Source organism: Sander lucioperca, chromosome 7 (genome assembly GCF_008315115.2).
Source record: "Sander lucioperca isolate FBNREF2018 chromosome 7, SLUC_FBN_1.2, whole genome shotgun sequence".
Taxonomy (NCBI): Eukaryota; Metazoa; Chordata; class Actinopteri; order Perciformes; family Percidae; genus Sander; species Sander lucioperca.
This window is the reverse complement of record NC_050179.1, coordinates 2,103,961-2,122,123: the sequence shown is the minus strand read 5'-3', so window position 1 is coordinate 2,122,123 and position 18,163 is coordinate 2,103,961. Positions and strand designations below refer to the sequence as shown.

Here is an 18,163-nt window from a genome sequence, read left to right as displayed (position 1 = left end):
GCACTGTAGCAGCACTTCTACCTATAGTTGTGAAATCCCAATCGTACCAAAGTCCTGACGGCTCGTTTCTAAATACAGGCTGTGTATATTTCTCTGTGTACTGAGCGTTTTGATACATTCACAGTATTTATGTAGCACTTCAACCGGCTTTATAATAAAAAGACATGGAAATTTCACTTTTTACAACCTTTAAAGGCTGGGTGGTATGAACACAAACATAAGGTTGGTAATTAACAAATAAGCCCTAAAACAGATTAAGGCTTTACCTAAAAGAAAACTATTGGGATAAATATCTGCATCTTTTAAGAAAACAGGATAAAAGGTCAAAACCTATGGGAAATGATGTAACATTCAACACATCTCAAATTAATTGGCTCAAAGTTCACATACAGTGCCAATAAAGAGTAGTATGACCTCCTGGACTTTTTCTCATGTTTTATTGTTCAACAGCCTTCAGTCACAGTAACTCAATACGCTTTTTTGACACTGCTTAACAAAAAACTCTTCAATGTCTCAGTGAAAACACATTTGTAGAAATTGATACAAATTGAGAAAAAAACTATAAAAAGGTAGTTTACATGTGGATAGGTACAGTATATATCAGATGGACAAGCTGCATGAGGGATCATGAGTACAAGTTTTCTTTATGCAAATCATTTACAAGCACAGCATTCAAAGAATATGTTTATTGAACAGGCAAGAGAGTAATGCTGGAAGAAAATTACCCTTGTGTACATTCATAAGTGTATATATTTTTATTTTTACCACTCAATGCACTCTTAATGCTGTTTATTTTTAATGTGACATCTGCTCATTCTACAGCTCTGACACTTTCAACTCGATGCAGCAGATTTAAACATTATACTCAAGAACTGCATTTAGGTCTTACACTGTCCCATAATGGTTTTTAGTCAAAGTTAAATGTACTTATTGATTGAATATTATCTGTGATAAATAAAATAATAGACTTCCCTTCCCCTAAGTGGCTTTGTCACTTGTCAGGCCGCCATTTTAGATAAGAACCTGTTCTTCATGATTTGCCTATAAAATATAAAGGTGAAATAAATTAAACTAATCAACTTTCTAATGTGTATGTATGGTGTTCTATTAGCTGCAATATACCAGCAGTGTAAAACGGACTTCACCAAATCAGGACTAAGCATAAAAACATAAAAAGTGGTATAGTTATGATTTGAAGGAATTATACCACATTTCATATGCAAGTTAACGTCGTAGTTAATAATAATATAGTGAACTATTATTGTATGATTTATAGAAGCCTCTTTTAAAACCAGCATGGGCAAGTGACCAGAGAACACTACAAACACATTCAGTGAGAGCAACATCAACCTTACAAATAAAATATAATGCTATTCTTGCTCAGATTTTCTGCATAACTGATGCACATAACTGATAACTGAAAAATGCACAATTTGATGCACAGCTGCCTTCAGTGTCATAATTTAACATTACGGCTCAACAAGTTTGCATTTATAATGTATTACCTCTGAGAATCTGAATCGCTCGTAGATCGAATATTGACTGTAGAGTGCCACTGTTTCCAAAGGAGTTGGAAGTTGAAAGAGCTTCTTTAGCCGATTTCAAGCCAAAACTCTAATCAAAAATTGGTCCGGACCAGGTTAGCCATACAGCATAAGTTACCACGGCGATCTAGCCAGATTTAAAGAGAGCCACCTTTGTGACAAGTAAAACCCTGGCTTTAGACTCTAAATACTTTGCTAATCCACTAATCTCGCTTTGTGGTACAGCCCTTAGAACTTTTTGAGTTTCGGTAACACATTATTTACAATAGGAGTTGTGAAACCACAGAACCAAATATACAAAAGTTGGAAATAAAAACAATAAATATGTAGTTAATGTATGATGGCATTTGTAAGGCCTGCTTTATTATCAAACCTGATAGTCTTGCTTAATATTCATTACCACTGCACATCAGAATTTTATGTACTAAAAATCTTTGAAAAAAACAAACAATTCCTGACAGTGTGACTTTAATATAAGTATATGAAATATTTGGGTGATTGTTTTTGAGAAAAAATACAACTGTATGTTATCCTGGTCATCTTGTGTCAGTGTGCCACAGTGGCTGAGGGTGTCAGCTGTACACAACAAATCTTACACAGTCTCCGGATTGTGTCATAAATTCCCATCACTCAGATGGAGATCGATTTTAAATACCGAAGCCGAACATTAGCAAAATGTTCAGCTCACTATCTACGAGAACTAATGCCTTGATAAACATTTGTCTGATTTAATAATCGGCTGAATGACACAGTTTCACCCAAATGATGTCCTGGCCTGACTGATGTGGGTGTTGAGGGGAAAAAAGGGTGATTACGATTAGTGGTTTCAACAGTTTTACAGTGACATACTGTAGAGGAAGACAATAATTGGCTCACAACACCCTGAGAGGTCAAGATTTAATAGATCAATTGTTTTTGTCTTTTATACCCTGCAGTTCAAAGGTTCTTTCTCTTCGATATTAGTATTTCCTCTGAATTCCTTCCTCTGTTCCTGAGATGTGTGATGTCTCTGATCTGGAGACCATGCATGTTATGGATTGTTAGTTAAAGTCACTGTGTGTCAGCTGAGAGCACTGCAGGAGAGGATGCTATCCATTTGATCCAGACTGCCGGAGGCACCCTTTGTATTCTGCCTTTTGCACACTATTTGCTCTTTCTCCAGGATTTACAGTTGCTTTGGGTTGGAGCCTCTTCACAGCGCCGCTTCTGTCCTCTTTCTGTGTTAAAACATGACGTACAGAACACACGTCAACAGATTATTTTAAATTCACTTGGCATCAACTTACATTTTGTTTGGTGAATTGGATATGAAAACCCTTCAATACATTCAACAGTGAAGTGAACATTCCTATGAAGTTATTACTTGCTTTTGCAAGTGCAGCAACTTGGCCCAGAGCATTTTTATTGGTTTTTCAATATTTCTGGCTTGTTTTTAGGAGAGTAACACTTATGTTCAATAATAACACCAAATATTCAGTTAATGGTTCTCAAAACTTAATCCTGCAGGCCAGGGATAGCAAATATTTGATTACACCCTGACCCGAGTCTTGTGGGTAAACATTTTAGCCATGAGTGCGTTGACTTGTTTGCATTGTACAATTTTAAATGTATGTATGTATTAACATGCAAATAAATGTATTCTAACCCATGACAATGGTAACCATCCAACCTACAGTATGTACCTGTTCGAGACGTTAACGGGTATTTGAAGATGCCATCAGAGGACCCTCCAGGACCTTGACTGGTCCCCTTGTTGACTCCTCTGACATTACTGCCATTTGCACCGTTGTTGGGATTGGCAGGTACTGTTGCCAGCAGGCCTGCAAAGGGACCAAAGCATTTTAAATTACCCAAAAGACAACATGATAAAGAAACATTGGTTCTTTACTTCTGGGCTTATCAAAGTGTTTCTACATGTGCCAGCCACTTTTGGTGCTTGTATAGTTGCTACGAAAAAGCAGGGCTATTACCAGGTTGCAGTAATGTGTAACATGCATTCGTCAGGTGAAGCAATTGCACTTAAGCAAACAGCATGTTAACTTTTAGATCTACTGTCCATCGTGGTGTATAGGGTTGGACCTCATAACAGGTTTCATAGGGAATCATGGATGGGAGGAATGACTAAAAAGTCAGAACTATCAACAGAAAAACATTTCCTTTGAAAAAATATGAACGGCATAAATACAGGTAGCATTCCAAATATGTATAAAGACATAAAGATTATGGCATGAGAGTGCGCGTTTGAGGTAATCAATATCTGGGTCATGTCCCTACCCAGTCCTCTGTAGCTGGAAAGCTGCTGGTAAATTTGCTTCATCCGCTCTATGTTGATGCGGCTGGCCTCAGCATGGTTCACTATGGGCCCGGGGTAGTGGACTCCTATGATACACTTGGCTGCCTTCTGGACTTCCTCTGGGGCATTCCAAGGATCATAGATGTATTTGGCTGGAAAGCCCCTCAATATTGGCAAATAACGCCTGGGAGCAGAGGAAGAAAAGAATGAAGACGGATGTTGAAGATAAAAGATGAGTGGAACATGGTAGGCTTGGGCGGAATTAAGGTATTACAGAATACTAGGCTATTTGGAAAACCCGTAGGTATGATAAGGAGGTACAGACGCTCCTTTTTCTATTTAACTGATACAGAGATGCTGTATTGAGGCAGGTTTTTTTTAAATGTTTTTTAAGCTGTTTTTTTTTTTGTGTGCGTAACATTAAGGAGTGTGCGGCCGAGATAGAGACAGAGAATGTGACGTTGAGTGTGAAGTTAACAGTGACATTATAGTTCTGTCAGGTCCATAACGTCAAGAACAACACAGACAATAAAAGCTTTAGAATTTATTGAATAAATTATGAATTAAATTTGGCGGTATGACTCTGTTCAGAGGAGTACCCTGACCTTTCATGAGCACCATGAAAGAGCAGAGAGTCAGGGGACAGCAGCAGCAGCAGCATTAGGGGACGCTCACACAGTTTAAGACTGGGAGAGCTAAACTATTCCCCCATATGAACAGAGCAGCAATGATGACATAGAAGCAAATGCCACATTATACATGACAAGGTGGAGCAGGGGAGGAGGTGGGTAGCAAAAAGCGAGCAGCAAGCATTTGGAGCAAACTAAAGCAGCAGTAGAAACAAGCTAAAGTAGCAGCATTTAGGAGCAGCTAAGGCAGCAAGCAGAAGGAGCAAACTGAATCAGCTTAAGTAGCGCGCCATGTTGAGTGTAGCCATTTAGCAGCGAGGGGAGTGACCAGCTGATGCGCTAATGCAGATCAGCTGCTGCAGCTCAGCTGATGCAGATCAGCTGATGAGACCGTGATGTTGACCAATAGCGGTTAGCAGCGTCTTGACTACCTGGCCAGCCAGAACTGACGCTGACGCTCAATTTGTGAACGTAGCAGGGCAGTATTTGTGCCATAGTAAAGTTAATGTTCAAACACCATTAATACTGACTGTGAAAGCTCAGTTTTTCAATTAATATTGGCACTGTAAATTAAATTAAATCATTGTGTGTCGTGATTGTATTTGAAAAGGCCAGGGCTTTTATATTCATGTGATGCAGATGAAAGTACTGACTGACCGTATGTAGTCCCCATTGGGGTCTGTGCGTCGTCCAAATCCCACAGGGCAGTAGCAGTGGAAAAACTGCTGGAAAAATGAACTGCAAGAAAGCCACATCCAGCTGCCAGCATTTACACTCCAGTCCGCATCTATAAGCAACTCTTCAAACACCTGTACAAGACACAGACAGTGGACAGTTGAGACAATGCATGGTAGTCATTTGAATCATAGCGAGGAACATCAGCACACCAGCTAGGTACCTTCTTCTTTTAACTCTTTACTCTTCTTTTTAATGACATGAAGAACTGTAGCGATTGATGGAAAGTGTGCACCTTACGTACTTAGATACTCAATGCCTATTTTCTCTTGTCTTACCTTCATGCCTTCCTCCCAGCTGACCCAGAGGTCCCCCCTGGTGAGGAAGCAGGCCACAGCGTGCCTCGCCAAATGATGGATCCAGCCCTCCTGCCTCAGCTGGGTCATAATGGCGTCTATCCAGGGAAAGCCTGTCCGTCCCTCTGCCCACTTGGCCAGCGCCTCTGGGTTTCGGTCCCATGGGATCAATACACAAACAGGGTTTCCCTCCATCTTGTCAAAGCAGGGGTTGTTGGTAGCAGTCGTATAGAAGAACTCCCTCCACAGCAGCTGGCCATACAAGGAAAGAGGTGGGGTGCTGTTCTTCTTGACCTGATGAGATCAATGTGAAAAAAGGAAAGACAAAGGTTCTAGATTGTTAGTAATCATGAATAAAAATGCAGATGGTGTAGACTTTTAAATGCTTATATTAACAGTGTATTGCCTCGGCTTATGAAACTCACATCTACATAAAAATAACCTGAGTAAAAACAAAACGTGATAAAAAAACGTAAAATTAGTAGTAAATATATATAGTTAATATTTTTTCATGTTTCATCTGTGGTCATTCGTACCTTCCTGTACAGATCATCAAGTTTGAAGTAGAAGAGCCGACAGGAGAGACATCCAAAGCGCAGGTAGGGGCTGAGGCCTGTGGGACTGGATAGCAGGGAGTTGGCATTCATATGTGGACGTTCAAAGTTCGCCACCCATGCCTGAAAAATGATGGTCAGTCAGCTTTAACTTTAAAAATCCCACTGTGACTGCTGAGAGAAAATATGCACCTGAATACATGGAAGACATCAGATAAGATGAAATGTCTGAGTGTCAGGCCTCAAAAACTGAGGCTTAAAAGTGGTGACATAACATACAACTGGTGGAGTTTGTCACTTGAAGCGAGTAGAATAAATAGGGTGTTTGCAAATCCTGGAAACGTCTTGCCAGAGTGCGTTTTAGTCTAAATCTTCGATTCAGTTCTAGCAATCTTTCATGTGTTGAGGTTTACTGGTTTTCTGTTCTTCTGCTGAGAAACTAATCCAGCCATCCATGTTTTCTGTGTAGTAAAATGTCTTTTTACCTTTCTCTCCAGATGCCGCTCTAGCCTGATGAGGGCTTCAGTTTCTCCACCTGGCCATACTGCCGTGGTTAGGCCCTCTGTCTCAAAACCTGAAGAAGCAAAATATGCAAGAATACATTCAAAAACTGTTCAAAGTCTGTGACTATGACACTGAGATATACACAAACACTTACCAAGCTCTTCCAGGGAAGGCACCCCGAACTTGTCATCATGGTGTTCACTGATGGGTGTGGCACAATTTTTAATAACATCCGAAGTGATCGTGTCTGCAGGCAGCTCCACAGCATCCATACGGTTAATGAGGGCCTGGAAGCGCTTGTACGTAAGAGGAGACTGACCATCATTGAGTTCTATGATCCTTAAGGAAAGAAAAATGTAAAGGGAATCAGCACGTCTTCACACACACAAACACAGAGCAGGCATTGACAATCCACAACAGGTTCATTACAATGGGACATGGGTTTCAACGAATAATGTATAGCCACTCACTTGTCCAGATTGTACAGAGTGTGTGCAGTCCGCACCGTGACCTCGACCCCAGCCTCGCTGGCTAGTTTTTGGATGGCAGCATCACGTTCCTTGCCAAATGGCTCGGAGTCATACTCGTAAGATAAATGGTTAATCTGCCATTCCTGAGGAACAGGAATAGAAACAATTCATTGTTTTATTCGGTTGAAGAATGTAAATGATGGACTGATAAGAGTGATAGAGACCACAATGTACGCGACAAATCTACTTATTCAAATATCATGAACAACAAATTGGTACAGAGTGATTGACCTTAAACTTGGGTTAAAGACCACATGATGATATGTAGCTGATTTCTAGATTGCTATTTGAGATTTTTCTATGAAAATCAATGAAATTTCTATGTAATCAATTTGGAGGGCCATTGCAAGTTCACTGAAGATCTGGAACGAGCTTGATGAAAACTTGCAATTTTCGCATTCTGTCTCCATCTTAAAGAAAAGTCTGAAGGAAATATTGCTTATAACATATGACTGTTGAATATTTTCTAAGTGTTATATTTTTACTGGGATCGTCTGTATTTTGTGGTATTTGTATATGTTGAGTCTATTGTAAATTGAGTTTTTAGTGTCTGTATATTCTCTGTTGTATGTTAATTGTTATCGGGCCCCCTCCGAAAAGCTTTTTGTAGCTTATTTGGGGTTCCCCATTTCACGCGGCCTACATATGATCATCGTACCTTCTGAAGTTGTGTTTTAATGATACGATGATGATGTGTGAACAAATAAATAAAATAAAGTATGAAAATCTTATATTTTTTTCAGCCACTGTTAAATGAGATGTAACATTGTGTTTATTTATTATTTAAAAAGTTACAGTTTATTTCATAACAAAGCTAAGTGTAAGACTGCTACTCTATTCCATCGCTCACACCTTAAACATCCGAGGGAAGACATCTGTAGGCTGGCCTCTGATGACAAACAAGCGGGAGTTGAGTTTGCGCAGGCTTGCATCCAAGTCCTCTAAGCATTGCAACAAAAACCTGAAACCAAACAGACGTACGGATCAATTAATAGATTATACAGCTGAGAGGACCTCCCACCAGAGACCACGGTTACACTAAATGCAATCATGAGACCAATGATCATAGATGCAGATCAGATGATCTGAAAGGAATATTGGGGATTCTATACCACCACTCCTGGACAATGAAGGTGTGTGTGTGTGTGTGTGTGTGTGTGTGTGTGTGTGTGTGTGTGTAACATGGATATTAACATTTCTATGGGATTTATATGGGAGATAAGTTGAGGCTGTATGGACCCTCGTGATTGTACTTAAAGATTAAGATGCTTGGATATGCAACTCTTGCTTTAGCAAGGGTCAGCGCTTCAGACTGTTGCTTAGCATGTGCGGCAGTTCAAATTCATTCGGCTGTACATCTGTCGATATCTAGAACAACAAGACTTATGACTACGTTAGCGGTCCTGTGAAGCTATAACACTGCAAACAAAACAACTGAATTTTTTCCAACTCTCGAGAATAACCTATCACAAGCATTTCAGTAGGCAACAACAACAATGCAGCATTTGGAGAACGGCTATTTTCCTAATTAAATTGAAATGTTAAACATAGCCTAATCATAAGGTTCAAAACAAATGATCACATAAATTAAAAATGTAACTCATGACCAACATGTGACATAGATAAAATACTCCATATATACTACAGAAAGAAAATCTCTCATCAATGAAGAGAGTGCATGAAAAAGAAGATGCAAGCGTTTTAGTGTGAACAGGCAGCCCTCTTGTGGTGAAGTCATTTTACACACACAGCCGACCATACATACTGCACCTGCAAAATGTTACCCAGAACAGTAGCAGAAAGACAACCCCACTCAACACAACAGTGAATGTGCCGTCTACAAGTGAGGTTAACTTCCTAACATTTCTAACAGCGAGGCAGAAAACATAAAAGCTTTCATGTATGATACATGCATCAGCGTATTCATCAAACCTTTTCACTGTAATAATCAACCTTCATCACAACAAAGCAGAACTTGCTCAAAACAGACAGAGTCAGACACAGCACATCATACAATGTATGCATAGTTGGTTATGCTATAACGTGTATGCAATGCTCTTTTATTTACACTTAGTACTGCTTTTATTTGCCTCATTATTATTATTTAACCTATTAAAATTCTATCAAATCACTTTCTTTTCATTTTTGTAACAGATCAGTATCAATAATCAGTTCAAAAGTCATACAAACCAGGGATTTGTTAAAATAAATCTCCCTTTTGATTTTGTTCATTGGTTCCTGAAGGCAAGTTTAGACCTAAAAACCAATAGCCAAAAGATCAACAATTGATACTTGCCCACAAAACTGTGCCTCAAAAAAGTGTGGTGGTCTTGTAACCAATAGTACCGTTCAAGGAAAGGAGCCTTTTGTGTTACAGATATGAATACTGATCTCTAAATTCTGTGTAGTCTTGCTTAGACTCTCCTTCTGAAAATGTACTACACTGTTATACTATCATTCTCCTCTCCTGGGTTTTCAATAATTATTACAAACAAATCATTACATCATTTCCCATACTCACTACATTAAAACAGTGCAACACCAGCCGTAATCTCAAAGCACTAACCAGTTTACAACGTGTATGCATGGCAGGGCACTACAATTGACAGAATTAAGATGAGAGAGAGCAATGCAATTCAAAAATTCAACTGATTCCGATACAGTTAAATATAAAGGTGGTATACAGAAACTGAGCAGTTATTCTGACCACCATCAAAACTTTGAAAAGCTGACAAGGTGGTCACAGTAATGTTGGAAAATCAATAGAAATAGTGTGCAAATATTAAATGAGGTGGTGCAGCTGACTATAAAAGGGGGTGGAGTTGGGGTTCTGGTGAGTGTGTGTGTTTAATGTCACGTCAAAACAGGGACAGTATGATGTAATGACCATTAGAACACAATGACCCAATTTCTCAGCCCTCCATTCAGGACTGAGCATCAGAGGGAGTCAGCGGGCAAAATGTATCGTCATCGTGGTAACCAGGCACGCTTACTGCCTGGAGCCTTTACACAAGTCTTCTCGGGACATCAAGGTTAAAGTTAGGCCTACACTTCTTTCCAAATAAAGAAAAATGATGGACTACAGTCTGAATGTCTATGGACAGGTTTGTAAAAATATTTAGATTTTATTACAGGTTCATTTCAGTAAGCAGCCAATTATAAAACATTGCTCTGTTTGCACTTCTCTTTATCCTTCGGCACTGTGAAAACTTGCTGTGGGTTGCTATATAGAGAAAAATAGTAAAGATATGATTCATCTATATATTACTCCCTATATGAAAGGATTTTGGTAGCAACCATAGGGTATGGTATGTATGTTGTCTTTACCTTGCAGTTGGATTCTCGCAATATCATGTGATTGCACGAGAATCCGTCTTGTCAGGCTTCTGTACTGGCTACACCTTACCAAACCAATTAGTCTCGGCTAGGGGCGTGGTTTAGGTGTGTTTGGCATTGATCTATGGTTTGCGTTTGACGGCAAAACGCAAAAGTTTGTTCAAAACTACAATGGCGGACGTGATAGACAGATGTTTATCCACCTGTAATTTTCGAATTTGCCTGCCCTTCTCCATACAGTTTGAAATTACAGATGGTATGTTAAAAAATCTGGCGCATCAGGTGTTTGTTACAGGTGCCTCATTTGAGTGTTATTTTCAATGAGATGCAGTTCCAGCCAAGGGGGTAAGCTTCTCCTCGGACCGCAAACCTCCTATGGCGCCATTTTAATGCTACAAAGCCATCACCTCCCGTTAGCATCCCATTGGCTGCCATTCATTTTGGCGCCACTTTGACAGCAAATAACTTTACATCTAAAGCGTTTAAATACTCTATTTGTCCATTGTTTATTTCTAAAGAAACACGACAATGTATAAAAGGCTCCATTACCTTGTATCTGACGTTAAGGCTCCGTAGCAGACGTTTTTATAAAAATAGGCTAACGATTGTGTAACCACACAACTTACTGTCGCATGGTAGAGGAATTACCGTATAGTACAGGAGAAGCGCGCAGGCAGTTTCGTCTCATATTAGCTGTTTAAGTGTAATTAGTAGGGCTGCTCCCTCTTAGTCGATTAGTCGACTAATCAGTCGTTTTGGTCTTAGTCAACTAAGATTTCTTTAGTCGATTAGTCATGTTTTATGCTTTTTTCATGCAGAATGACTTATTTCCAAGAAACGTATGAGCACATCTCTGGTAAACACAAGAATTAAAGTGGTGCTTTTGCATGTCTCTTTGCGGAGAAACTCAGATTTACAGATCTGTCGATTAAATCAACTAATCGATTAGTCGATACAATGAGTGTTAGTCGACTAAGAATTTCTTCAGTCGAGCACAGCCCTAGTAATTACTAATGTTAACTAGCATTTTAGTTAGCAAAAATTAGCCTGTGCCTATGTTATCTCCTTACATATACCTACGCTCTCCATCTCTGCAAGATTGGGAATGATTGAGATTTCTCTGGCACAGCTACCAGAAGACTTACAACTTTCAGACACGTTGCTCACGGCACATTTACGTCGTCTCTCTCAGTTGGAGGCTGCGCAGTAACCCTAGCCATCACCAGAAAAGTGCTTCTACTGGCCTTCACTGGTCTCCGTCCAGAGCAACGGGATCTGTTGGTCCATTCTTATATACAGTCTATGGTTCCAGCAGCTTTAAAGGTCCAATGTGTGGGAATTTCTCCCATCTAGCGTTGAGATCATATATTGCAATCAACTCTGCACGCAGTTCAAAGTACGTATTACAGCTACGGTAGCCTTCACGCTTCAAAAAGCCAAGATGTCATCCACGTCTTCATCCAGCTTTCCCTCCGGCGATCAGGTCAGCTCGTTAAATTTGTATTAATTGCGAAATGTTATCTTAAGATTTGGTGAGTACTACAAACTGTCTTGTTGATGTTAGCTATGTTGATGTTATGTTTGCTATATTTCATAGCTAACACCAACTAGCAAAACTTGCCGGGGCTGGAAAGCGACGATACTCATTATCAGCACCTATGAGTTTATCATGTGACAGCGAAAATGCGAAAGGCGAAGCAGTATCCTGTATGTCCCTTACCGGCTAACGTATTTCAAGATGGCGCATAAATATGGAGTGTCTACCCCAGTTCATGCAAATGTAAAATTTCAAGCCAATAGGAATACTTGGAATTGATGGTGGTGGTAAATATTCATAAAAAGGACAAGTTTGTGAAAGGGCAACACAGATAATGAACAACTAAAAACGTTACACACTGGACCTTTAACATAGGACACGTGATTTAAAAGATGTGACATCTTTCACATCAGTTTCACCCTTTTTGTATTAGAGTAGGCTATTTAAGAAATGTATAACAATAATGTAGCATACTGTACTTTTAAGCAAACCACACACAAACACAGTAGCGTAGCCTAACTGTTACCCTGCTAAAATATAGCACATTTGGACAGACACTGAGGTGGTTAAATCAGTGTAAGTGGAAGATCAGTCAATCATCAATAGTTTAATTCGGGTTCACCAGATGTGGGGTTAAGGGTTGATACATAATATGTTAAACCCTCCACCCAATTAAATCACTCCCTCTCGCACTTGGCATCTTCCAAATTCTGACATCCCACCCATTAAGTTACCTCCATCTGTTGATGCCCACATTGGAGGACCCTGCGAACCAGGGGTCCAGGATGTAAACGCAGCGCAGGGTGTCCGCATCCCGGATAGAGTCCCGTAGAGACGGGTTGTCGTGCAGCCGCAGTCCCTTCCTAAACCAGTGGATGGTGTTGACCACCATGTCGCCTGTCTTCTTAATTATTCCCGGCGGAGGTTAGAAAAAATGGAGGGGGGGTTCTTAAAAACAACAAAAAGACGTCCTCTTGCGTTGTTTTGGTAACAAAATAGTCAAATGTCCATTCACGTCCGAGAACGAAGACGCTTTTAACCTGCTCAGTGGATAAACCTTGCTCCATAAATGTATCCACAGAGTTGAGTCTCCTCGCCAGCGGCTGCATGTGTGACAGACAGCAGCCAGGTACACACAGCAGACGCGAGAAAAACGGCACAATTCTTGTCTTGATTAGTAACAACGATGAAGTAAACACATTTAACGGAAATTCTTTCCGAGGAGGAGGCCAGCAGCGATGTCTAAATTGTTTGATATTTTTGTAAGCTGTCGTACGAAGCGGTGAAACCCTACTATCTCGCAAAAAGTAGAAAATATTTCCGGTTTGTTTCCACATGTAACGATAGTCTACACAAAGTTAACGCACACTTAACCTCACTAACACGTTAAACATTGTATGTCAACTGTAACGCCTGGTAAACCTATAGAGGTAAAGAGTGGTAACCCCGTCTGACACGCAAGAGCAAGACCATTCTGTGTCAACATCTCCACCCAGAGGAAGGAATGGAGCGCTCTGATTGGTCAAAATCAACAGTTATACAACTGTTTCTCTGTCACGTTTCCATAATGTGCTTTCTTTCTTACCACTGCTTACACGTTATCTGCTGCTGTCTTGAAGTATCTGAATGTCGATATTCAGGCGTATATATACATATATTAAATGACATTTTGACAAGTCAGAATGTATTTTGTATAGTCAAAATTAGAGGTTTGACAAGTAGGCCTAACACATTTTGTAGATATCTGAAATGCTTGTTCTCTCAACATTTTGTGTCAGGGTTCACTTTTGGAAAGCAGAAAACTAACCCTAAACGTTTCTGATAAATACAGCTAGGCCTAATTGAAGGTTTTGGAATGAGTAGGCTACATCATATGGTCGACCCAGAAGTATCCGGATGAGCACATGCCGTGCGGGGAGGCCTGGCAGTGTGAACCTAATAGCCTACATATGATGATGTGTACTCGATGTATTGTACAGGGACAGCAATGCACACACTGTAACCAGAGCCGTTTAGAGAGATGGCTCTGGCTGATGTTCTGTTTCAGAGCAAAGGGAACCTACTAAAACATTTAAAAATCTCCATAAATTGGGTTTAGAGAAATATGGTTTTCTTTCACAAATCCCGCACTGTCTGTTTTCGTCCCAGAGGTTGCCGTTTCATGATTTGTCTCTGGACTTTCCTCAAAAAAATAGCCTAGCCTACACCTCCTGCTGTTTATAGCATATGATACCTTTTTGAAAATCAAGAAAACAAAAGCTAAGCAGGACAGTGAAAGTGACTTCTAAAGTACTGGACTTAACCTTTAAATAGCCTATCATTGTAAACACACAGCATGGTAAATCAGGCAATATTTTATTTATATATTGCTTTGTTTGTTATAGGTAGTTGTTGCATAAGTTTTGTCATTTTTACAACATTTGTACAACTGAAATGGCTAAAGAGTATTTTTACCCACATTTCTCTCTACTTGATTTTAACTACACTCAGTGAAATTAGGCTAATCAAATTTTTTTTTAAAAATCTAAAAGGGTAGGCTAATACAAATATTTTTGTGAAAAATTGTATAATCTATTCCTTCTGTTTTATATCCACAAAAATGCCACCGTAAAAGGAAAGAGGAACGTGCTGTGCTGAAATGAGAGGAACATACTGTATCACCCTAAAGCAGGATGTCATAAAATATTACGTCCACAGACCCATGCCTGTGGAGCTATACAGTGTATCTACAGTTACAATAAGTAAGTCTACCTGTATGCTTTTAACTTGCTCAGAGCAATATTGCACCTGATCATTTCTATTGCTTATGTAGTCATCTAGAATAGATCAATGAGAAAACAGATCAGCTTGGCTTGAAACAGCCTGCTCAGTGATTCAGAAACCAAGGTCTGACAGTAAACAGTCTGTACTGTAGCTTTCTAACCCAAACAGGCTGTCTTTTCAGCTGCATCAGAAACCACTACAGGTCAAATTACTGGACATTTCTAGAATAAATTATAAGAGATTGTTGGGGATTTCCTCCTCTGTGTCCCCCCTTTTGGGACAATGTGTCTGACTCCAAATAAACAACCTATATATCCCCGTGCATTTGTTAAATTGGAATTACATTGATCCTAAGCAACAGCCAAATAAGACGATAAGATAAAGTCAAATACATTCGTTTAATCAGTCAAGCATTGGAGTTTCAATACACAGGTCTGTGGGATCACAAGGCACGTAGAGACTAAGTTTCCCTAGCAACAGACAAAAAGCCGGAGCCGGTCCACGGATCTCTAGACTGTCAGACCTTGTGAGCCCCGTTCTATACTTCCCCTCATTTCTTGTACTTTCTTTCTTGGGTCCCCTCTTTTCTCCAGCACAGGGAGTGTTATCTTCACACAACACACGCCAGAGTCGAGGCCATTGTGCTGTGTCTTGTCTTCATTTGCTCTCACGGGAAGCGGTACATTCAGCTCCTGTTTCACTTGTTATTATTACTCAATGTACTTTGCTCGAAGCCACTGTGACCCTAACTATCTTATAGTTATGGCTTAAGCTAAATAAGCATACACCAAAACACACTTGGTCTCTTATGGAAACCTTTTACATTCTTATTATATTTATTTGCAAATAGTAACAACATTATTCTACAAGATGTGCCTATGAACCCACAGCACACTGTTTCTTGGGACATACCCTGGCTTTCCACCAACGCACAGTCAAAGTGGTACGCTCAGGCCATCTCACTATAGAAGATAGGAGGGGTGATGGACCCCAACACTGCAGTGGATCTGCAAAATTGCTAGCCAATGTCTGGTGGCATTTTTCATTCCCCACCTTCTACTAACTTCTCAATAATATACACTCAACCTTTCCTGACCTCTTTACTTTAAAAGCCAATTTAATACATAGTTCACACTCTCCTCATAGTTGAAGAATTTTAGTAAGTTCTATTTATTCTGATTGTTCATGTCAAAGGACTTGGTTACCAGATTCACCATGAACTAGTTTTTGAAATAGGCTGTGTTGAGTTTCTTATTCAATTGCATGTAGCTTTGCAAATGGACACTAGATGGCAGTTCTTACCAGGACTAGATGGCAGTCCTGGTAACCAGGAATAGGTGGCAGTCCTTACCAGGATTGTTTTGAAAGGCCTCAGAATCCTAGCCTGGGAAAACCCTGACGAACTTCTGGCATATTTGAGATTTGCTCTCAGTTAAAACTGAGAAGGGTGTGGTGTCAACCAAGCTATCGGAATCCCCTTCATCACATAACATTTCCCCCTATTTGCATTCATTTATTTTTCATTCATTTGTGTTTTCTCACTTTCAAGAGCAATGAGTTTTCTTTCTTAAAAAAATATTTGCTTTGCAGTCACAGCTTTGGCCAACGGTTGGCACAAATAGTAGGTTGTATATACTGTCCAACAGACAGTCAATGTCCTAAATTGATTGACGAAACGATTAGCATTACAGTATTCATGATCGCTTGGTAAGATTGTGTGCGTGGTAACCTATGTAAATATGAATTACGTGTAGCAGAATATGATGTAATAATGAAACAGGAATAGGAGTCTACAGCCATGCTAGCCGCTAAGTCTGGCTCTATAGCATCCTTTTAAGCTAAATGTTAAGAATGTCAGCATGCCAACATGCTCACAATGACATGCTGATGTTTAGCGGGTAGCCTGATGTCTTGGTTCTCCTGTGAAATGTAGAAAAAGGCTTTTGGCACAAAATCGTATTTCTTTTTAATTACTTCATTCCGAGTTTGATTAAAGCAGTCCCTCAGCCAGAAAGGCTAATTGCACCCAACATAGACATGAAGCTGTGATATTTAATTATCCTTCAAGGTGAGTTTTATAACCCAATTTAGCTACTTTCATTTTACAAGAATTCATTCTCCAAAATTCTTTAGTGCCCAACATCAGCCTTTTGTCCCACCAAGGAAAGAGCTATCATAGAGCAATCAATGAGGTTACTTAGACAAATCAACATGATTAATACAAATCAATCAATCTCTTGGTCTCTCTCTGAACCTGGAGAAAGGGTTCATTACTGTTATAAAGCTCAGTCTCTTTCCTTTTCGCTGTAGTTTTTTTTCCCCATTTAAATAATGATACTTAAATATCAGAGTCCCCTTCCACCTATTGTCTGATGTATTTCTGACCTCCCTCATTCTACTGCCTTCTGTGCTGTGCAGACCTTTCAGTAGACCTTGCAATACTGTATGAGGATAGTATTCTGTTTACACATTTACATTCAGAGCAGAGAGAGAACCTATTAAAACATTTAAAATCCCCATAAGTTGGTTTTGGAAAACCATGTTTTTATTTCACATTTACTTTTTACTTGCCCTTTTCTTGTAGTCCCCTCAGAGTTTAAACAGTATGTTTTCGTGTGTATGTACTGGATATCACATGCATCATATGCTTGAATTAAAGGTGCTGTAGGCAGGATTGTAAAGATCCAGGACTTAGCCAAAAATTTGAACATCAACAACTTCTCAGTCCCTCCCCCCTTTCTGCTAAAACCCAAAACGGTCTCCTAAGCCCCTCCCCCCACAAGGGAGAATGAATGTGTGTGCATGAGCAGTGATTGACACGCAGTTAAACCCCCCCCCCCACCCCCCACCGGCCCTGATTGGTGCATCTGAACAGGGAGCTGTGGATTTTTGCAAATCACACTACAGGCTGTAGGTGGTGCCAGAGGATCCGGATTCTTTTTTTTTTTATTACCTGCTTCATGTAGTTCTACTGGAACATAGGGTCAGTTTCAGCAAATATGACAGAAAGTTAGTTTTATAAGTCTTACCTACTGCACCTTTAACAGTATTGTTTAACATGTTGACTTGTAATAGCAGGGAAAAGCACAGGTGTTGCTAATGACGTTAATAATGGCTTTGTTCTATTTAGTGTTCCTGTAAGCCGTGATAACCCTGAAACCCTGAAACTGAAGCAGCTAAATTGAATTCATCATTCTTTTTATTATTAACACGTGTGTTTCCTACTGTGACGTGTCAGATTATTTCTGGGACAGACGTCTAACCCCAGTAAAGAATACATTATTTTGTTGTCTATTTAACTGTCAGAAATATGAGCATTTTGCTCCGGACAAATAAACTGAAGTTTGTCTGCACAACACCAGGGTTCACTGTTGCTCCAGAGAAACATCCAACCTGATGTCAAATGCAGAAGCTATACAGTCTCACTGCAGCTCAAATGTAA

At 39.8% G+C, this 18,163-nt stretch overlaps 1 protein-coding gene across 1 annotated transcript; it reads right to left on the bottom strand.

Moving 5' to 3' along the window:
• Window positions 1-1,874: 1,874 nt before the first annotated feature.
• cry1b (cryptochrome circadian regulator 1b) lies at window positions 1,875-13,426 on the bottom strand. The gene is made up of 11 exons (XM_031283101.2): window positions 12,693-13,426; window positions 7,938-8,046; window positions 7,026-7,168; window positions 6,710-6,894; window positions 6,537-6,625; window positions 6,034-6,174; window positions 5,480-5,791; window positions 5,124-5,275; window positions 3,819-4,021; window positions 3,227-3,364; window positions 1,875-2,761 (listed from the first exon to the last, which is right to left on the bottom strand). The coding sequence occupies exons 1-11, from the start codon at window positions 12,848-12,850 to the stop codon at window positions 2,688-2,690; spliced, it is 1,704 nt and encodes a 567-aa protein (XP_031138961.1). The 5' UTR covers window positions 12,851-13,426; the 3' UTR covers window positions 1,875-2,687.
• Between the last annotated feature and the right edge of the window lie 4,737 nt (window positions 13,427-18,163).